General features: G+C 53.1%; 6 protein-coding genes across 6 annotated transcripts; all 6 read right to left on the bottom strand.

The window, feature by feature from the left end:
* Positions 1-696: 696 nt before the first annotated feature.
* N0V89_010890 (uncharacterized protein) lies at positions 697-2,037 on the bottom strand (the record flags this gene model as incomplete). Its single annotated transcript, XM_056219630.1, has 1 exon — positions 697-2,037. One exon carries the CDS (start codon positions 2,035-2,037, stop codon positions 697-699), a length of 1,341 nt encoding a protein of 446 aa, XP_056066757.1.
* A 4,582-nt stretch (positions 2,038-6,619) lies between these two features.
* N0V89_010889 (uncharacterized protein) lies at positions 6,620-7,149 on the bottom strand (the record flags this gene model as incomplete). The annotated part of the gene is made up of 2 exons (XM_056219629.1): positions 6,620-6,967; positions 7,021-7,149. 2 exons carry the CDS (start codon positions 7,147-7,149, stop codon positions 6,620-6,622), a joined length of 477 nt encoding a protein of 158 aa, XP_056066756.1.
* Positions 7,150-7,323: 174 nt separating this feature from the next.
* N0V89_010888 (uncharacterized protein) lies at positions 7,324-9,096 on the bottom strand (the record flags this gene model as incomplete). Its single annotated transcript, XM_056219628.1, has 1 exon — positions 7,324-9,096. The coding sequence occupies one exon, from the start codon at positions 9,094-9,096 to the stop codon at positions 7,324-7,326; it is 1,773 nt and encodes a 590-aa protein (XP_056066755.1).
* A 1,292-nt stretch (positions 9,097-10,388) lies between these two features.
* Positions 10,389-11,813, bottom strand: N0V89_010887 (uncharacterized protein; the record flags this gene model as incomplete). Its single annotated transcript, XM_056219627.1, is given in 5 exon segments — positions 10,389-10,836; positions 10,972-11,102; positions 11,166-11,379; positions 11,399-11,636; positions 11,690-11,813. 5 exon segments carry the CDS (start codon positions 11,811-11,813, stop codon positions 10,389-10,391), a joined length of 1,155 nt encoding a protein of 384 aa, XP_056066754.1.
* A 1,556-nt stretch (positions 11,814-13,369) lies between these two features.
* Positions 13,370-16,763, bottom strand: ENA2_2 (P-type ATPase; the record flags this gene model as incomplete). The annotated part of the gene is made up of 5 exons (XM_056219626.1): positions 13,370-14,368; positions 14,420-14,965; positions 15,025-15,530; positions 15,581-16,463; positions 16,515-16,763. 5 exons carry the CDS (start codon positions 16,761-16,763, stop codon positions 13,370-13,372), a joined length of 3,183 nt encoding a protein of 1,060 aa, XP_056066753.1.
* A 3,499-nt stretch (positions 16,764-20,262) lies between these two features.
* N0V89_010885 (uncharacterized protein) lies at positions 20,263-21,357 on the bottom strand (the record flags this gene model as incomplete). The annotated part of the gene is made up of 2 exons (XM_056219625.1): positions 20,263-21,098; positions 21,159-21,357. The coding sequence occupies 2 exons, from the start codon at positions 21,355-21,357 to the stop codon at positions 20,263-20,265; spliced, it is 1,035 nt and encodes a 344-aa protein (XP_056066752.1).
* Between the last annotated feature and the right edge of the window lie 373 nt (positions 21,358-21,730).

The following is a 21,730-nucleotide window of genomic DNA, read 5'->3' as shown; positions in this document are numbered from 1 at the left end:
GCCCGGTTATCTGGACCCGACTGCTGCATCCAGATGTCGAATCTGCACGCAGTGATCGTTAGCTCGGCGCTAAATGCTGGTAAATTTCGCCCATGCGTAAGCAGCCTTTACGCTAACATATTATCAAGTGTTTCAGATCCAGCCAGGAATATGGGAATTTGCTCGCTGACGAGAGCACTCGCACGCACGCGACCACCTTGACCGGAAACATGACGAGAGGCGCTGTGGAGAAATCGATCGACGAAATAACAATTATACGTATAGCAGTCAATGACCGGAGTAATGCAATCCTGTTCTGGATAATGCAATTGAAACGTCCGAGGTGCCAATTCGGAGGATTGATGTTAGAGAGTCAGCCCTTCTGGGTGGTTCGGGCCTTCCCAGGACCAACTGCCAGGTTGATAAGTCCAGCAGATGAATCAGGTTATTTCAGACGCAACAAGGCCTGCAGACAATGTTGAAGGTGTAATTTGCTAAGATTGACTGGCAATGTTGTTGGTCCGTGTCGCATGGGTGATTTCGTAGTCGAGATGAGTTGAATCTGGTCTTGTGGAGCTCATCTCGCTTGCAATGCCTGCATCCCGCGACCGAGATACACATGCTCGTGGCGTCATCATGCGAACAACTTTGAATTCCAAAACCGGTCGTCTCTGATGATGAAATTCGGACTTGAGAATTGCTGCGAATCCGTTGAAGCTACTGTCCTCCGGGTTCCCGTTTCGGTGACGACGCGAACCCCCGATCTAGTTGGTGTTGTGGCCCGGCTTGCCGCGTTTCAGCTTGATATGACACAGATGATGTGGATTGCGAATGCTGTCCATTTCCGCCACCTTCGGTTCGTAACGGAGTTGTGTTATATGCCGACTCTCGTTGTTGGTGCTCCTCGGGCCCACGCAATGGCGGCTGGAATCGAAATTCGGTTGGTTCATTGTGCTGTGCACCTGCTTCTGCATGCGCATGTGTCGAGACAGTCCCGCGACGGCTCAAAGGACCGCCGCGCCCTTCTGCCCCCCGTGTAGATGCATCAGAACGGGCTCTGGTGTGCCCCCGTCGTCCTGGCGTTGATGTGGAAGATGTTGATACGTGCGAGAACGCCGGCGATGTGTAGGATTGAGGCGCCGTTGATGGAGGGGGTGGAGCGGTGTGTCCGCCTTGCGCTTTACGCTTCTTGGGGGAGCTGGTGTAATCTGGGTCAGACGCATGAGAGGTGGCACGTTGACGGGAAAGGGAGCTGGGCGAGGCTTTGTATTTACCTGAAGGGGTTGCAGGTGGGTTTCCACTCGATGGCTTCTCCTGTTGCGAATTGGGCGGGACCCAGTGGTGGAAGTAGATTGATGGGGAAGACTGCTGCTCTTGCTGAGTTGTCTGATTTTGTTGGAGTTGTTGTACGTTGGAAGGTGCTGCTGGTGGCTGTTGAATATGAAGCTCATTCGTAGTCAGCCTGGGTAGCTGCGATTGTGGAGGAGGGCGGGGAGCGGAGGTGGGTGCACCGACATGAGGTGGTTGGGCAGCTCTCGCTCGAGGAGACATGCTTCCTGCAGCGTACGGGGATTGAGAGAACGCCGCATGCTGCGGTTGTGACGGTAGAGGCTGGCCCGGTAGAACTGCGGTAGGTGGCAATACGGTCTGTGGAGTCTGCGACTGTACTCCATAAGCTCCAGATGGTGCCTGGCCGATTAACCTCGTTTCCCGACGAAGCTCTGGGGACAGTTGAGATTGTGCTTGCGCCTGCGCCTGCCGCTGCGCAGCTTGAAGGTCGAGCTGGTGTTCCCGAAGTAAGTCGGCACTGATGCTCGCAAGACTCCCTCCTGCCATACCTGCGAAGATCATAGGAATTAGGTGTGGCGGCACACCGCCTTGAAGCGACTCCCGAAGCATAGACTGCTCAATTTGACGTTGTTGAACCCTGAGGTCCTCTTGTCGCGTTTTCTCCTCCTCTTGTCTCCTCTTCTCCTCTTCAGCCTTTGCGGCTAGCCAGTTCTTCATACCATCTTCGGCGCCTTGCCATTGACTAGGAGCTGGTGGAAGGGCACCCATAGGCTGGGAAATAGAGGAACCTCGTCCAGGATCTGGCAATGTCATCGCCGAGGGCGGAGGGAGTCCTCGATGAGGCGTTCCCATAATGGAAGCGCTGGCCGGGTGTGAGGACAATAGCCCGCCGTTGAGTTTGGGTGAGTATCGAGGCTTAGGTGAGTATCGAGCGGCCGCAGACGAAAGGGCAGTTGGAGAATAATCATGAGTCTTGAAGTCAAATTCGGACTTTGGTGGTTTAGCCAATGTGAGCAACATGGAGGATAATAGTGCTGGCGTGGAGGGCGTGTGTGGGGGGTGTCGACATTGAAATGCCTGGCTGGGAAACTCCAAGATTCAAAGTTCCTGAAACGGACGGAAGAGTAAACGTACTTATTCAAATGGGATCAATCAGAAGCAGCGTCCAGCTACTGCCCATAGCACGACAGCCGTTGCCTTGTGGGCTGGGCCTGATGCTTGCTGGTACAAACGATCCGCTTTGATTCGCGGGTAAAAGCGAAGCTAAAGAAAGCAAGTCGATGGTCCAAAGAAAGAACTCGACTGGACCGACCTCGGGAAGATCTCAACCAATAATGGCTTGCGACCACGCGGACAGATTCGAGCGATCACGCCTATGTATTGCTGAGATACAGTAGAGAGATTCTGAAGAAGGAAGGAGGGAGCACGACGGAGAAGGTTGTAACGAGTGTACAAGAAGGGAAGAGTGCCCGGTAACGGTTGACCAACCGGCGAAGATGACTTACAAGAGCCAACGATTTTACGGTACGAGTAGCGGCCGGCCGCGCGACCAGGACAAGCTGGTGCGTGGCGGCGTTCAGCGGGCGGCAAGTGGGAATGGGTAGCAAGGATATGCATGAGCGAGCAAGTTGCCGTCAGCAAGTGAGGGAAGGGTCCGCAGTGGGCAAGCGTAGTCTGCAGTCTGACGTGCGAAGAAGGCTCCCACTGCATGTTCTGGTAATGTATGCCAGCTCGGACCTGTGGCGTCTGCATCGGCCACACGACTACTTTTTGACGTGCGTCTAGCCAAGCGGAGAAGCATTTCACGAGGTTTGATGAGTCTGGTGCTAAACTGGCGTGGATACGGACGGCTCCCACTTGAATTTGCGTGTTGGCGGCCGCGTCGCATCATGTCTCTGTAGGATTGGTCCTACAATGAGTGCAAACGGACTGAGGAGCTGATGCTGGCCACCGTCACTCTTGGAACGAGCGCCTATCAGAGCAAGTCGAGCCACAAGACAGTCGGCATTATAAGACGAGTTCAATGAGCTCGACTGTGTTGCAGCGACCTGAATGCACAGTCCTCTCGGTCGACCCTGCTGTGACCATGGGGTACGAATCTGCTGAACAAGCATTGAACACGGTCATTTCTGCCATGTGCTGCTGTTGAAGTCTGCTGCATCTGGACTCGGCATGCCGCTGCCGACCAACCTACTTCGGGTATCGTGGCTGGTGGAGGCGAGGCTTGTGGAATTAAAGACGGCCGGGTCGACATGGGCTCACCGCGCGGCCCAGGACCGCCAGGCAGGGTCGAACGTTCGGCAGGAAGCGAATCTCTCGTGAAGATTAACGCCCCGCTGCACGGACTCAAACGACGCTCTTTTGAGCACATGGACGTTGCTCGAGGCTGCGTGGAGGGAAATGAAGGGTTATGCTCCTGTCAGACCTTGAATGTGTGATGGCCTAAAGGAGCAGCGCGAAATGAAGTTTGCATTTCGGTGGAGCCGCGGTGTATCAAAGCGAAACTGTCGACGAAGGACACGTTGTGTTTAGTGTCTCCATAGACGCGCTGCTGCAGAGCCGTCCAGCACCGACCAGTGCACCACCCGAACAGGCAAAACACTTTCCGTCGCTCAACCGCTAGCCGCTGACCAACTGGTGTTCCAGCTGCAGGAAGCACCATCGTGGCACACAAACACCTTGTCAACCTGTCAGCCTTGGACCTGACCTTCCGGTGGATCGACGCACCGCCGTGGGCGGCAGGCAAATCGATAAGAGCAACGATCAACGAACTGGCACCCATGGCCCGGCGGAGCGTTACATAGGGCGCCGCCTGGAGATGCGCCGGGTGCTGATCACTGCGCGCTGCGCTCTGCTCCTCGTGCTATGGCCCGCGCAGACACGATTGACTTTGTTGCGCGCCTCTTCCGCGAGCTCCATCTCTGACGGTGCGGTCACGGTGGGACCCACTGCTCAGACCGCCCGTGAGGGGGCTACTCGTGAGGGCTGGGTTGCGCAATCACCGAGAGCCTGGCACCGGTCTGCACGATCGACTCAGCGTTAAATTTCCGTGTCCGCGCAGGCGCCTTGCCATATTCTGTAGCGACGGGGATCTACCTGAAACGCGGTGGCGCCCTAGATCAGTCCAGAGGATCTTTTGGGCGAGATTTGGGTCGCTGGGGATTAGGCGCGCACCAATCGATTGCCCACAATCGACGCCTGGGGCGTTTGGCTAGCCTCCGCCCAGACCGCATCTGTGACTGCTTGGCAATTGCAGTGTACTCTGTACAGAATTGCGTTGTTCGCTAGGGCCTGCCAACGACCGATACAGCAGTCGTTAAGCAGCGTTGGTGTCCCGACATGCTTCGACCCTGAGAGTGAAATGAAAGGGCTATGATGAAATGAGATATGATTTCGACGGACCGGAAGCCTATTTGGACGCGGGGCAGCCGCTTCCAGTTGTTGTACTCAACGCTCATACCTCTCTGGGAGGTTAGATTGGCGCAAGATGGGGACTGCGCACATGTTGAAATGTGCTTTATCCCACGTATCCACGTACTCCGACGGAAATTGGTTGGAGCGCAGCCATTGCCCCATCCGGTGTTGTAGTTCATCCTCTATCACGGTTGCGACATTAGATATGACGCGGACAAGGCCTTGAGACTCGTCAGGAGATAGACGCAGCTATCATCGACAAGCCCAGAGCAAACACCGGGGGAGAGTAATAAGCACTCAAAAGCATCCGGATGCCTTGGAACAGTAGACGTATCATTCATCTCCGTGCGGCACAGTATGTTGACATCAACCTGAACCGGTTGTAGACAAGTCCTTTTTGGCTCTCGAAGCTCGCAGTAGAGAGTGAATCTGCCAAAAGCAGCTCCAGCGTTCGAGGTAAGCTTCAATTGCTGGACAATCCAAGTGGGCATAGGTAAGTCGCACGATGAGGTGAGCCTACGTATTCGTTGCGCAGTGGATAGACGTGGCTGGATAAGGGGAGCCGATGGAGTCTCTGTTCCACTTTGCAAAGGACTGAACGAGTATGCCTGAAAAGGATGATGCGATTCTGGCAAACAGATGAGTAGGTCCCGTGTGGTCCTAATGAAGACGGTTAGCAATCATAGCCACCCCGCTTTTGGGGGGGCCACTTTGTACGAAGGTACGAGTGTAGTTCGGGTCCACCTTCACCATGTCAACCTCGCAATCGCTGCCTCGAGCACGGCTCGCGGTGGCGGACCGAGAAGGGTAGCGCGTACACTTTACCGCGTGCGACCGCTCGCGTCGAAGCACCCAGCTCTCCATGCAGCAAACGCGTCGCCGATCGGCCTCGCCTCACCTTGCGCGCAATCATGCCACTGATCAGCGTTAGCCGGCTGTTCTATCCGCTGCCAGATTCGCCGCCGAAAGGACCATCGTTGCGTCCAAGCTAGTAGCCGAGAAGTGCGGCGGCCCGCCAAAAACTGACGGCTTGCGGAAGTGGTGTGGTGTTCGTGGAGGCAAATTGGGCGCGCAGCCGCCATAAAGAGGGGCAGCGGTACCGACGGCAGGAACAGACGACCCCACCCACAGCTCCCTTCCCGATCTGGCAGCGCACCTGCCTAGTGCTTCGGTAGCTTTTCGCCTCCGCCAGAGTCTTCTGGAGTCGCGGCCCATGGTAGACGGAGCCGCCTGCTGTGTGCTGTACCCACCCATGTCTCACCAGCACTGCCATTGCACTTTGCCATGCCTTGGGCCATCCGGAAGACGTCTCGACCAAGACATCTCATCTCATCAGGGGCATACGTCGACTTTAGACATTATAAACTACGAGCTGCTTCTGCTTGCTCACCATGTGAGATACCAACGTCCAGCCTTCGTCATGGCATGTTCCAGCGTAAAGAAAAGGTATCTTGTGGACAACCACGTCCGTAAAATGCGCCTATTACAAACATTTCAACTAACACTCGGGTACCGCGATGCCTTCCCGCGATGCCCTCGGATAGGTAAACAAAACACACTCTGCAGCCCTATCAACAGGGGCTTTGTGACAGTAGGCCAGGATTGGCCAGTCTCCGCGCCCACGGAGACGCGTGGGAAGTCGTAGTCGAATGGTGTGGTCGCTTGTTCAACGTTGAGTAAAAGCCTAGAATTGGTCGTCCGGTAAGAATTGCCCTCGGCGTGAATCGATAAAACCCGGACCCGAGACGACCTGAAAGCCACGCTAGATGCACGCGACATCGTCAAGCCACTGATCTCAGGGATCGACAGTCAATATCGGGAACGCTTTCTCGAAAAAGTATGGCAAAGCGATCGAACGTTCCGTGCTGCCGCCGTCACCAGATGTGGCTGGCGGCTAGCAACGACCTTCCTGCAGAGAATGAGTCGTCGCAGGGCTTCACCCTGCATTGGCTCGCTTCTTTCGCATCCTGTATTCCGCTTTTGCCACCTTCATGAGAAGGTCGTCGTCCTTGATAGGCACCCACGAAGTCAACACCTTCATGGCGTTTTCGAAATCTGAATCAAGCAAGATCTCCCTCGTTGCATCGATTAGTGCAGCCGACGTTGCATGCAGTATGTCAAGGTCTCCACTGAAGCTTGACGACTTGTTATTCGAGTAAGAGGCATCGCCTAAAAGCATGAACACATCCCACACACGGAGTTGTGCTGAAAAGGGCAATGAGTAGTTGAAGAGGGTCAGGTACCAGCGTGTCCCGTAAGCGGTTGACGTGATGCCCATTTCTTCCTGTTCAACAATTAGCGACATGGAAAATTTCATTTCCGGTCACGAAAGCTTACCAATTGCTTCGCTACGTCGCCATTACGCAGCCAATTCTTTTCGAAATCTTCCAAGGCTTCCATGAGACCGGCGAAGCCAGATTCATAGAGTCGCTCCAGCCCTCGAAGAATCCACAGTCGAACTAGCATAACAAAAGCTCGGTCTTCCTCGAAATAGCACAGGAGCGTTGCTGCTAGAGCGGCCATACCCTGCACATATCCTGTGTCGGGCAAATATAGAGACATAGCATGGAGAACTCGAAAAAGAAGTCGTTGTCTTGATAGATGTTAGTACCTGTGTGACAGTAGGCACGCAGGGTACACTTACCCTCCACGATATCTTCTGCGGAACATGATATGTCGATTGATGGTCCTTGGCACGTCGACATCAATCTGCATGTCGTCCGCGGAATTCTCATTCTGTAGCTCGTAGAAGCTAGTCACCAGTTCTTCATCGGTCGGGCTGTCTTTGTCTGCCTTTGCGCTTGCGGCGAGGAAAGCATACCATGCAGTGGCTCTCCAACGATCGGGAACGCCTTTCCATGTCCGAGATATTACTTTAGGGTCTTTGACATCAAATTCGAACATCATGCCACCGCTTTTAGCTCCGGCTTGGACCACCTTTGCCATCTTTCGCCATTTCTCTTCTCGTTCTATCTCTTTTGCCCTTGCCTTCTCAGCTACTCTGCCCCCTTCTTTCTGCTCGGCGACTTCCGCAAGGCCCGGGGGTAACTTGAGCATGTCGCTGGCTTCGTCCAATAAGCGGCGGTCCCTGTTATGCGGCAGGCGATTCACAGCCTGGCGGAGCGGTCTTTGGGCAGCACTTCGAGCCGTGCGGTTTGACATGACGGACGCTGCAGGCTGTGAAGACTTTTGCGAGCGTCGCCTCCTGGGAATCCCTATGTTAGCAGAACGAGCGGAGCGCGCCTTTGACACACTACGCCCTAACCCCTTCCTTCTAGGTTCCTCGGATACCAGTTGGAGTGCCGTTGATACGCGCTGGATGCGAGGCTCATCTGGACCGTTTCCAGAACCGCCTGATGTCGTCTTTTTCGGGACGATGAATCCATACCGATCAACTTCACCACCTTCCAGTTCTGACCAATCCTCGATGCCACCTGCGCTCTCATTGGGTTCTTTTGCTATGACCACACTTTCTCTCTGTGAACTCATGATCGAGCTGGACTCGGCCCTGCTCCCTTCAGCGGCTAGTGAGGAGCTGTTAGCGGGCGTGTCAGTCACGCTGCTGTTGTCCACAAAACTGGTCCGCAGGCTTGCTGCCTCCTCCTCTACATCGTCCCAGTTGGCCGCGCTTTCGTTTCCATGATGATACATGGATCGTACTTTCCGTGACAACATCATCTCATCGGTAGACAGCACACGGCTGCTTACGACCCTCCTCCTGGCTGAGACGCGTGACGGCGAGCGAGCTTGAGGGGTGAGGCGGGGCGTGACGGGCGAGGAGAGGTCCTGGTGCTTTGGCTCCTGCGGCTTGTCCTGCTCAGCTTGCTGCGGCGGTGTTTCGGGTTGCGCGGCAGGCGCGCCTTCGGCAACGAGACCCAATTGCTTGTTCATTCTGTTGGGGCGCTTCCCGCCGAGTAGCATGCTGCCCCGCTTGGAGAAAGATATCTGCGTGGGCGAAGTGAGGTCGTCGAAGCCGCCGGTCGGAATGACGGTATCTATGCCCTGGAAGTCCAGGGCGGCTTCCCCATCGCTGCTCGGTATGCGGTGATACGAACTGGTCGATGGCACAGCAGGCTCATCTTGGACGACGATGGCGGGAAGGCTCGGCGTCTTGCGCAGGCTGGTGGGTGTCGAGGGTGCGTTGACTGCACCAGGGTCTGTACTGGACGTAGAATTAGAAGACGCCAAGGCGGAGTCGCGTCGAGCATCGTCCTCGGTCAACAAGGTGCGCTTGATTGCAGCTTTTGGCGCCGGCGACGTCTTAGGTCGCCGCACACTGCTGAGCCATCCACGCTGTTGCTGGAGCGGAGGGGCGGCTGGCTGTGAAGCCTGTTGCGGGTGTTCCTGGACCGCGGGCAGGGAGGCCTCTGCCGTCGCGTCACCGTCGGGGGTGCGCACAGCCTCAGGGCTCATGGTGGAGGGGTCATGTAACTATCATGGAGCGTCCTCGGAAATGGCGTCGCGCTTGGGTCGCGAGGGAAATGAAGGCGCGCAACGTGCGGGTGGATGGCTGAGTGGTGTTGGGCGCCTCAGCTTCGTACGACTCCAGGACTCGCAATGGCAATGGCAATGGCAAAGCGCGCAATTAACAGTGAGTGTTCATGCGACAGCAACAGCGACCGGCGCGAAGAGAAGGCACCGAGGGCATGTCAGGGAAAAGGGGCGCTTGCACATCCATGTAGCATCGTGGGCCCTGCTACCCGTTCGCATGCGCCCGACGCGGTAGCTCGCTCATTGGCTGTGAATGCGTTAACCGAACGCCAATTCACGGCTTGAGACTAGATCCCCCGCGGTCTATCCGTCCTGCACACGGCTGCCCTTGCAGCACTTGCGTGGCCTTCATAGTGTGTATACGGGGCATCAGTGCATGGTATCTCGCAGCTACGAACTCCAAGTCGTCTGGCCATGGTCCCTTGCTGGCATTGTAGAAGATGCACACTTACCACTCATGACAAGAGTTATACGGCATCAAGATTATTTGTATAGAGTTGACGTGACGTTGATAGGATGGCGATCGAAATATTCCTTGACAAGGGAACAACGTACCAATGCGGGGCTCCAATAGTTACCCGTTGGCGCCGTCTTCCGCTTCCCTTGCATGAGCCCCTAGTGCATCGAGCCTTCGTGGAACAAGCATTTCAAACTGAGCATCACATCTTGTATTTACTGTGGACAATGGTGCCGTCTCCTGCATCCTTGCATGTATGCGCCATCGATATGCCGTGGAAGAAAAGGACAGTGCGGCCGATGTGAACCGTACACGGATCTATGAAATAGATTCACCATGGAAGAATAATTGCACCGGACGCTACTCCGACACTAGACAGGAACATGACATTATCGAAGCTCAGCCTTGAAGCTGTGGTACATTTGGCTTCTCGATAACGACCAGAAGCATGTTTCTATTCACGACTACATTGCCTCACGGACAAGTACGACCCTTCCGCAACAATTGAGCACGAATAACACTTTCGGGTCGCTGTGACTGTCAGCTACACGCCTGCAAGTTGCAAATCTGTAGCTGTCTTTTCACGAGGAAACATGTCAACGTCTTGATGGGATCTTCACATAGCCCACGATGCCGTAACAGCTATCACGCCTTGTAATGCCGAGGGAAGAATTCCCGCATATCGCTCGACATCTCCTTCGGACACTCCATGCACGCAAAATGACCGCCATGATCGTGTTCTGAGTGGGGTCAGTGCTTACTCCTCACCACACTCGTCGATCCTCTTACCTTTGAAAAACTGTAGATTGGTAGTTGTCGTTTCTGCTCCGGCTTTAGGTACTGGGAATGCATCATACGGAAACGTGCTCACGCCCAGAGGCACCCGGATGAGGTTCTCTTCTTTTGCATTGAATTCAGTGTACACCTCGTGCCGCACATTATTGTAGTAGCACAACATTGACGTCATGATTGAGGGAGGTGTAAAGAAATACAACGATAGCGTCGCGCAGAGATCGTGGTTAAACTGTTCGCTCTCCAGGGTCGCCGTCTTCAGGTTCGGATCCGCCAGCTCCTGGTACTTTTCGCCGATGAACATCATGATGCCCACAGGATTGTCGTTGAACGCTACACCGATTGTCTGTGGTCGTGTACGCATCTCGATAGCGTAACCCATGTGGCCTTCCTTGAGCGGCTCCCCAATCCACCTAACGCGCGGGTACAAAGTCAGTGTGAGTCAAGACATGGGGGATGAATACCTCGTGTATGTCCCAGCTTAGCGAGAAAGAGATCTTGCTTCTGCCAGAAAGACACGTCCACTTAGTACGCCATGGTTTGCTCACCATTGTGCGCGGTCCATGGCTGCTTGCTCTTTCTGGTTCAGCTCAGTGCCCCTTGGTGGTGCCCCTGGGCACATGTTGGTGTGTACCGCCTTGCACGCATCGTATCTGCCGGTCCCGAGTTCACGCACCACCTAGATGGCAGGGTATAGATTTAGTCGAAAAGCCAGATTCGGTTGTCTATGAACTTCACGTACCCAGTGGCCCCAGTCACCTGCTTGTGCAACATAACTCTTATAGCCGAGACGCTTCATCAACTGGTCGTATATACGCGCGGTGTCCTGCAGTGTCCATTTCACTGAAGGAGGTCCTTGAGACCAGCAGAAACCAGGTAGAGAAGGGACAACGAGGTGGAAAGACGGCTGATCCGCACTCGAAGGCTCGAGCAGAGGATGCATCACATTCTGGAACCTGGTCATTGTGAGCTAACATGTCTTCATAGGACTGGGGAACATACTCGAAAAACGTTCCTGGCCACCCGTGAACCAGGAGCAGCGGTATCGCCTTTTCCTTGCACACTCTAGCCTTCTCGTGGACGAAATGGACGTTGAGATTTTCTATCTCTGTTGTGAAATGATGCCATTCAGATATTTGCTCCTGTGCCTTTGACCAAGAGAAGTCGTTCAGCCAGTAGTTGTACAGCTTATTGATCCATTCAAGCGAAGGTCCTTAGTCACAGGGATCAGATCGAAATGCATCATGCTTGTGAAGGTTTACTGACCATACTTGTCGCCGGCACCTGGCACAACGGGGATCTGGGGTAGCCGCGTATCCTTCAGCTTCCGAAACAGGCGATCTACCTCATCCTTAGGAACATTAGGATCGAGCGGTTGGATGTCGGGCATTTCTTCAGTAGCGTTTACGGGGCGATGTTCGGAGGCACTGGGTACATTGATTTCGCAAGACGTTGGACTAGGTAGTATGCAACAACATGGTGCAGCATAGCGGGACGAGTCATCTATTATTTCACTTCCGAAGACGGACTCTAGTCGATTGACCATGCGTCGGCGAATCGTCAGGAGCCGGACCGCGTACCCGCTGTCCCCGCTTGAAGCTATTCATGATGACGCAATATATCAACACCACCTCACTGGTGACCTTCGAGGACATCAACGCGGATGCCGTTTTGAATATTCCAACCTCCATCGTTTTGCCCGCATCCTTGTTGACGCCTAGACCTGTCTGGCAGAGCTGGACCTTCAATCCCTGGGCCGTCTGAAGATCCGGTACACCTTGTCGACTACTGTATTACGCATGCAGCTGAACCGACTTGCCTAGTGCCGGGCACCGCGCATAAATCCAGTGCGAAGAGGCTTTCAAACGAGCCATTTTGGCAACTGTGGCTGCAGTCACACTTGTCAAATGTCGAAACGGACCATCATAGGCCCTGACGCCGGCTTAGTCTGTGCCTGGAGCATGATATCCCTTATCTTTTTCGGTCCCATGGGATTCAGAAGTAGTCGATCCGAGGCTTAAGAAGAAGTTCACCATTCGAAGTATAGTGATAGCGACGATGCTGGCACAGGAATGCAGACTGGGGTCGATGATACTTCCTACTTCTTTGCGAGAATGCTTATCTAAACTATGAGCTTTCGGCTTCTCCTCTCTTTGGGCTGTAAGCAGCAGGGAGAAACATGTCGGTCGTCCGATCGCTAGAGGGTGCAGGTGAGCTTGTCAGAATTTCTAGATCTACTGGGGATGCAGTGTAGTGAGGTTTGCTGCGCTTGGAAACCATTCGTGTTCGTGATTGTCTAGAACCAATCTTTTCGATCAGCCTCGGCTATGGAAGACATCGTAGCTCTTACACCTTGCATACTGTTCCCCCACCAGCAGTGTCGGTAACCGCTGGACAGGTGTACCGTATTTGCGTTCCCGGTACCAGGCTTTCATGTTGTACCCAACCTTGGTGGAGCCAAGTCTACTCCAGCCAGACTTGCATTCTGATCACGAACCCGTCCTCCCCCTTTAGCCCCATACATCCCAACGACAGCCGGCCTGACCCTCAACAACCTGTCTTCAACCGCCCTCCAACTGCCTCTCACCCCACATAATCGTGTCCGATGGGGTGGCACCCGCATGGATACAATCGGACTCACTGCGCTGTGGCGTACGCCGAGATTTCGCGGGAATTAGCGCGTCTTGGACGCCAAGCTGGCGGAGCGGGAAATCTTGGCATGTGCCGAGTTCCGGGCTTGGGCTGTCAGCCGGAGCGTGTGCTCTGTATTGGACGACGTAACGTCAGGAATTGTTCGTATGCACATGGAATTGGTATGCACATGAATATTTGAAACAGTATCGTGATATCGAGCTCTAAACTAAGCATCCACAACGCCAGAAACATCGTTCGTAAAAAGAACCTCAAAGTCTGCAGATCTCGGGATGCATTGCGCACCTGGAACTCTCACAACTTCTCGTCATCCGTGCTGATCGCCGTGCTGAGGTATCTCTCGAAAGTCCTCTTTTCCACATCGACGCTTCCCCTGCGCATGCCTTTCTTGTGCTCCTGCCTCTTGAAGTACTGTCTCTTCGCAAACTTCCAGGCCTCGATACCCAAGAAAAACAGGATCGTAGCAATGAATACAATGCCCCACTCCCAACTAATACCCCTGTGCTTGAACACGACGGTGTTGAGACCGGGAATGTAGACCACGGGGAAGATGGTGATGAAGCCAGCCATGATTGACCAAAATAGAAATTTGTTGCGCCACACATCGTGGAGCCATTGCGTCAGGTATCTCTGGGAGCTGGGCTGCATGCGGAAGAATGACCGTCTCATGTCGATCATCTGCCAGGCAAGGAAGAGCGAGAACCAAGTAAGGCAAGCAAAACAGGTGGCGCGCGCACGGAAAACGGTATCGCAGTCTCCGCTGTAGCTGTCATTGCAGTTTGAACCGAGGTTGCCGTCGCCCCAGCCCATAAGGACCAGGGTAAATGAGGCGAGGCAGAGCGCAGCGATCCATAGACCATAGACCAACATATCGAGCAACACCTCGATGGTGAAGACGCCACGCTTGAGACTCTGGGGTGGGCGTGTAAGGATGTCAGGTGCCGCGACCTCGAAACCCAGACCCATATCCGGAACAGAAGAAGTGACCATGATGATCCACATAACCTCGACAGGGGAGAGCGGGAAGACCGAGAGACCGGTGTCGTCCTTAAAGACTAAACCGATAAGTAGAATGCATGCTTGAGCAATGTTCTGTGCGAGGAGATGGAGGATGAATTTTTGGATGTTGTCGAACATACGACGTCCCTCTTCGATAGCGTTTAAGATAGAAGCGAAGTTGTCGTCAGTCAGAACGATATCAGACGCGTCTTTAGCGACGTCTGATCCAGTACCCATGCCGATGCCTACGTCGGCACGCTTCAGTGATGGGGAGTCGTTAACACCGTCACCGGTCTACAGTCGTTAGTCTGGTAGCGAGATGAGGAGAGGGGAATTGGAACGTACCATCGCGGCAAATGCTTTCCGTCGATGTAAAGCCTCAATCATGCGAACCTTGGTGTTTGGTGCGCATCGAGCAATGACCAAGGGTAGAAGCGGGAGCGCGTCGATTTCATCGTCAGACAGCTTGTCGAATTGAGAGGCAGTCATCACCATCACATCAACGACGTCCTTGGCTATGGTGGCGATTTGAGAAGGTAGGATGCCGACTTCTTCAGCAATTGCGCGAGCAGTGCCAGGATGGTCACCAGTGAGCATGTGAACTTGGATACCGGCTTTCTGGCATTGGCGCACTGATGCAGCGGTCTCGGGCCTCGGCGGGTCGTACAAGCCTACGAGGCCTCTGAAAGTGAGGCCTTCCTCGATTTGGCTACGGTCGATCTCCTCGCCCTTTGTTACCGTTCCGTCCCAGGTTCGGCTGGCCAGAGCCAGCACGCGAAGGCCTTGCGACGCCAAAGCTTCCATGTTCTTGAGGATATTCTCGCGGATATCATCGGTCATATCCGATGGACCGTCGTCGTTTTCAAAGAGAGAGGTGCAGGAGTAGATCACCTGTAAGCCGATGTTGTTAGTGATAATCCGTATACTGAACATGTGCTAGGACAACTCACTCTCTCTACAGCACCCTTGGTGAAGATGTGTTTCTGCGTTGTTTCCGCCTCCTCGAAGATGACTGACATCTTCTTGACATCTGAATCGAATGGAAACTCGGCCAGCTGCTTCCATTTCGGACTCTCACCTGTGGTGTAGTCTAGCCTGTTCCACTTGAACCGGGAGGCAAAAACCTGAATAGCAATTTCAGTGGGGTCACCTCGAGCGTTCCAACCACCTTCTTCCTCATTCGGGTGAACGTGCGCTAGGTTGGCAAGCGAAGCGACCTTGAGATATTCTAGCAAGTGGGTGTTATTTTCGAGGAGCTGCCCGTACGACGATTCGGCTTCCTCTTTTTCCATATCTACCTGGCTAGGTGGATTGGGCGTGAAGCTTAGCGGACCGACGGTCGGATCGTGGGGAGAATCGGTTGTTCCCACCGAGTAGGTGCCCTTGGCAGGGAGCCAGGCTTTCTTTGCAACCATTTTGCCTTGGGTAAGTGTACCGGTCTTATCGGAACAGATATCTAGACGAAGGTCATTTTTACCATAGCTAGCTCGTTTCTGTCTTACATACCTGTTACTCCGCCCAAAGCCTCCAAAGACTTCAAGTTGCGGACAATGACATGGCGGTCAACCATTCGCTTTGTTCCCGCAGCCATGGTAATGGTCAAGACAACGATGAGAGACGCCGGAATCATACTAAGACCAGTGGCAACAGCGTAGATGATAACTTCCTGGTCATTGACGAATTCGTTGGCTGCCAGCACAATGATCGCGCACACTACAGCAATACCAAATAGAAGGAGCGCGAGACGGGACAGTTTCTTCTGCAGAGGAGTCCCGACGTTCACGCCCAGGAAGTGTCCCACGGCATCGGTGATAGTCAGGCCCCAAGCTTGTACGTGTCGGTGTGGTCCAGCTGAGCCATCTTCCTTGCGTTTGACAGGTCGACGGCGCGAACCCTTGTCCCGTAGCGACATGGCGATGCTTCCGATCTCGGTGTACATACCGGTAGCGAAAACGATTCCTCGTGCGCGGCCTTTGGTGACAGTCGAAGAGCTGAACGCGACGTTCAGTCGGTCACCAGGTCCAGTGTCATCATCGAATGTAGCTTCGGCATCTTTCAACACGGGCAAGCTTTCACCCGTAAGGAGTGCTTCATCTGTCTCGAAGTTGACGGCTTCAATCAGACGAACGTCAGCTGGGACAGTGTCACCTGTCTTCATCTCTACCATGTCTCCGGGGACGACCTCAACAGTCGGCACAGTGATGGTCTTGCCGTCTCGCACCGCTGTCGCTGTCGGTGAACTGAGTGATCGCAGCGAGTCCATGGTCTTCTCAGCATTATACTCTTGGACAAAACCAACAATGATGTTCAGCAGGATGATGGCGGTTACTACACCACCTTCAATCCATGATCGAATGCCGAAACTGACACCCATTGCTAAGATAAGCACCTGCGTACACGTTAGCCTAGATGTATGGCTCTGCTCGCGGCAATTACTTGCCAAAGTCATTGCGTTTGCTACCTGCCGGAGCAAAATCTTCGCTGGCTGTACCCCACCATCTTCACCTAGATCATTACTTCCGTACTGTTCATACCGTTTCGTAGCTTCGGATGTTGTAAGTCCATTCTCAGGATTGCACCCTATTTCCTCAACGACTTTGGAGTACGGAAGGGCATGGGCGGGCCGAGGAAGTGGGGTGTTGGCCTGGCCAGACACATGGCCTTCGAGTGTCTGAGTCTTCTTTCCCATAGCGAGTGGTGGGAAATTGAATACAGATGATTCTTAGGGAAGACAAGCAATCGAGATGCGGGGGCATCTCGACTCTTTTAAAGATATGTTGGGGAGGACTCGGAAAGACGTATGACCGCAGCCAAGAACATACATGTATCCACATCTTGGCATGGTGTACGCTACTTTGGAGGCTGGTAGTGGTCCGGGGATGTCGCAAGCTGGTTTATGGCACCAGATGTTAGCGTCCTTCGGGCGGGACGAGGGTCTCCACGCTTGGGTGCTGGTTGAGTCGCGAAGCTAACAACATGAACGACCGCCCCGGCAACCAGGACAGGGCACGATGCTCACAGAGGGCTCAAACCGCTGCTTTTTGGATGCATTCGTGCGGAAGCGATGACGCGGCGGGGTCTCGATGCGAGCAGGAGGGGTGACTGGGGCAAGGGTGGCAAAAGCGCGGAAATACTTGGCGTTCCGCTCTTTCACCTTGGCAGGCGCTAGTGCCCCTACACCGTTAGCGGCTCCGCCTATCGCTCTGGACTTTCATAGCCCAAGCCCGTCCAAATCGGAACACCGGCACCAGACGTCACTCGGCGCAAGGTGGCCTTCTTCTACTTCGCGCCCACAGTGCTCCTCATTTGTCAGGCATACGCGCACTTCACCGGTGCCAAGTTCTTGTCCTTGGTAACAGGCTGCTCACCAACATTGGCGCCTCTTTGCCTCACTGCAAACGGAGGCGAAGCTTGTTTGCACCCCAGCCGGCTATTGGCATTCGTTTCGACAGTATTCGCCAATATGTCATCACTGTTCACCATGTACGGTGCGTAGGGCACGTGGATGCATTCTCATCAAGTCTTGTGGCAGCCGTCCACCCACTATCCCAGACATATATTGAAGGGTTGTGAGAATTGAAGAAAGTTTGCACAACACCTTGCTGAAGCTCTTAGCCAACCTTAGCCTATACCTCCACTATCCTGCGGATCATCCACTGCCTCTACCCGCGTGCATTTCTTCACCCTAACTAGTAGCTTGTTCATGCTCCTATCATCAGTGTTTTGGTGCCGCTTCCAATTCCAAAGGGAAAACACTAATGCCTTGCTATGCTCGTTGGACTTTTTGCTTCCTCGTAACTTGTTGTGCAAGACTGTAGTGGAGTCCTTTTCACCCCTCAAACCGGCTCTGATGGGCGTGTCAAACGTCCTTGCTTGCATCAGAACCATCCGAGTTGCTCCCGACCTCCATCTCCTCCACTGAAGGATCTTCATTTTCAGCCAACCCACTATTCTGGACGAAGGCGACATAGATAACCGTATGCCAAAGCACAAAGCGTTCCTCTATCTCGATGACGTTGTCTTGAACGCCTGCTTCCACAAGAGTCGTTATATTAGCGTCCTGGGTAATTACCGTATTTTCCCACGTCTCCCTTCCATGCGATTCCGTCAGACGTATGCCCCGAAAACGTTGACAAATGAATCTTTCGACAGCTGCTCGGCGACCATGATAGATATGACAGATAGATGCTGCGGAGCCGTGGAAGCTTTCAGATGAGTTCGAACTTCGCAATCCAAAAGGTATCTTTGATTTTGTACTCTTTTGATTGGAGCATATCATTAGGATAGTATATGTCTTGCCGCGCGTATTCACCCAACGACAATGATACGTGGTCAAGGCTGACTAATCGAGAGTGCTAGCATACTTCTCCAGGAACACGTCGAGAAACATATCTTGGACAGAAGCTTGATCATTTCCGGACGGCGCAGCTTAGGCAAGGGAGCATTGCAGGCTATTCTGGACCAGTAGAAGGTGTTCTAACAAGGCCACACCTCAACGTTTACGCCACGGATGCTTGATATATCGGTCAGCCAATTGGCCCTCTTATGGGGCCGTTCTCGAGTCGGTATTGTGCGATGTATGTTGAGTGGTCTATCGCGACCTTTGCAGACTTTCCATAGACCAGACTTGATATGGAGGAGCTTTCTACAGTGGATGTACTTTTCACTCGATTGAGAAAGAAATCTATGTACCATTCCGGACGGTGCTGTATAATTTCCAGGGCTCTCAAGGTTAGGTTTAGTTGTCAGTTGACCTTGGAGGAGCCCTCGCTCTCGCCAAGCAATCTCTACAAATCGGCGAAGCCTGGCGCGGGAATGGCATTTCGCCTCTTCGCAAGAGCACTTGCTCCCATGGATGGGTCTACTCAGTTCTAGGGTAGTCGTGCCTTCTGTTCGCGTGGATTTTGGGGTACGATTCGATACCGATCGATTGTAGATCGAAAAGGTTCTCTAAAGCTTTCTGTAATAGTGGTATTACTTTCTTACTGCTCTCGAACTTACTTCGATTTATACAAAGGACTTTAAGTTGCTTGTTAACGTTTTTGCACGCATACTATCGTTGAAATATCTACATGCGCATATCTGGGACAGGCATGGATTATTGAATTTGAAAACTCAATGCTCGACCAGCGGGATGTTCGTGGTAGATTTGGAAACAATGGATTGGTGACAGGAACAACATCGTGCAACTCCGCAATGCGTTGAGGACCTAGGGAGATCTGGCTCTGGCGAACGTACGTGCTGAATAACAAATGCCGAGCGATATCACGGAGTCTTGTCAGACTATACTCGGCGAGCATGTGTTTGCGACGTCGGAAGAATCGTGCGCTGAAAGGGTGCTGGACATACATAGGGTCTTGTCTACTTGTCGACTACGCGAAGGTTGCAGAGATTTTCGACGCTCAGAATACATTATGGCTCGTCGGTCTCTTCATTTCTGTCCAAAGCGATCTCAATCAACCCGGTAACCTCTTCGGGCAAAGCTATGTCGGAGTGAGTTACTTCGAGGATTTGAGATGCAGGTGTTTGAGGACATTACGACACGTTTGCTTATAGAAACATCCCGCTCAACAAGAGAAAAGAGATCTCCCTCCAGATGAAATACGTACTCACATTGAATGATGCCATTGTTGGTAATACTTCAGTGCTAGGCGATGCGGCGGCTGCTTCGGTGTAAGTGGGCACGAAGTACGCTTTTTGCTCCATATGCGTGTACTACCGTTTAGAAGATCTGCAACAATAACCCCTTACTATGGATGTTTATCATTCGTGACGCCGGACCCACGATACCGTGTGATTGTTAAGTAAGTGGACCACTACCGGACCACTCACTCAACGCGAAACGTATTGCACATTCAATCTTGTGTTGTTAAGGTCAGCTTCCCTTTGATCTCAGCTGGTCATCACAAATCAATGAAAGCTTCCAGGAGCTTGTCTGATATGTTGTAAACTTTGCGTCCCTGGTTCACTTATAGCCTAGCATTTGCTGGCTGCAGGCAAACGTTTTGTCGTAGCGGATCAAAACCTGGCGTATCACATGTAAGTTTAATGTTGAGCCGAGCAGTGCAACAGGGCATGTAGGGTGTGTTCAAGCCACATCAACCGAGGGCAGGAACGTGACGTGCATCTTAGGAACGAGCAAAGCTTGTCAAAACCTCTTCAATAGAAAAAACTGACATGTGTTTTATCTAAACATCCTTCGGCGGAATCTCCACCAACCCCCTCCCCTCCATCGTCCGCCACTGAATCCCCTTGGCCATATAATACAACATCTTAATCGTCGGCATCTCCACACCCATCTTCTTTCCCTCTCTGAGCGGCTCACCCAGCAGATTTTCATGCTCGAGGAAGTTGCCTTTTTTCTTCACATCCACGAGCATACTAGGGCTCAGATAGCTCTGTAACGGATCAGCATCAATCATCTTTTGCACCACACCCTCATCGAGAAGGACCCCATTCGCTTTCGCCGCGTCGACGATCTCCTGCATCGCCGGCCTGACCAAGTGCTCTACCACCTCTCCATCTGCTGCTAGCCTCAGCCTTCCCGTGTCCAAGCCTAGAATTGCGCAGATGGGGTTCAAAGCTGAGTTGTATACGAGCTTCCGCCACCGGTCGTGCAACACATCTTCACCGAGCTTACAATCCGTTTTTCCGCCGTTCTTATACATCTTAATGAAGCATTTAGCGGCGGAAGTAGAGGGATTGGTGTTAAGATTTGGAAATGCGCCGATGATGAGCTTGTCTCCTTCATCCTGGATGATCTTCCCAGGCGAGAGCTCTTCGCTGCCGATCATGGAGATGGCGCTCAGGACAAGTGTCTGAGGATGTGACTCTAAGAAAGGCCTGTATATGTGGAGGCCATTTTGGAGGAGGACGAGGGTCGTGTGGGTGTTGATTCTGGGCAAGGCGGGTGTGACGAGATCGACAACTGTAGGTGGAATATCCGGAATGTTCTTTGTGCAGAGAAGGATGTAGTCATACGGTGGGAGAGACTCTTTGGTGATATCAGGGATGGAATCGCGGACTGCGGATAAGTAGATTAGCTTTCAAGATTGATTACGGGTGATAATTGGACAATGCCTACTAATGCTAGGTTTCCAGCCTTGAACTCTTCCGTGATCGCATGATTTAATATCAAAGCCATGTTCGTTCACAGCATTGTAATTCGACCGCAGAGCAAGAGTAACGTGCGCGAGTCCGCCAACTTCGAGGTTCAATGCGGCGATAGCTCCAACAGCACCACCTCCAACGATTAGTACGCTCTTCTTTGTAGAGCTAGCCATGATGGAATGTTGGGGATGGGAAAGCAAGAGATATGGGGTCGCCTATCCTTTGAACCCGGTGTTCGAGACTTTTGACACCAACCGAGGCGCGTACGGCGCGTTTGTAGTGGGGCTGTTGAGTTTCCCGATGACTCCGAAGCACCCCACCTACGCGCAAAGATATGAACCGAACCGGATGCGCACATCACTTTCAGAACACAGCCTGGACATGAACGAAAGCTACGTGAGAGGGCCTTCAATCGAGCTCCATTTGATGCAATTGTAGGTTACAGTCCGTAAATATCGTGACCGGCATGTTTTCATCCGCAGAACCGCCCTCGCTGCTCCACCATGCTTGTATGTGTCGAATGGAAAAGCCGTCCTGTCCTTATCC

Source organism: Didymosphaeria variabile (assembly GCF_027946475.1).
Source record: "Didymosphaeria variabile strain IMI 356815 chromosome Unknown scaffold_8, whole genome shotgun sequence".
NCBI lineage: Eukaryota > Fungi > Ascomycota > Dothideomycetes > Pleosporales > Didymosphaeriaceae > Didymosphaeria > Didymosphaeria variabile.
Note: the sequence above shows the minus strand (reverse complement) of the source record. Positions and strands in the feature narration are given on the sequence as shown.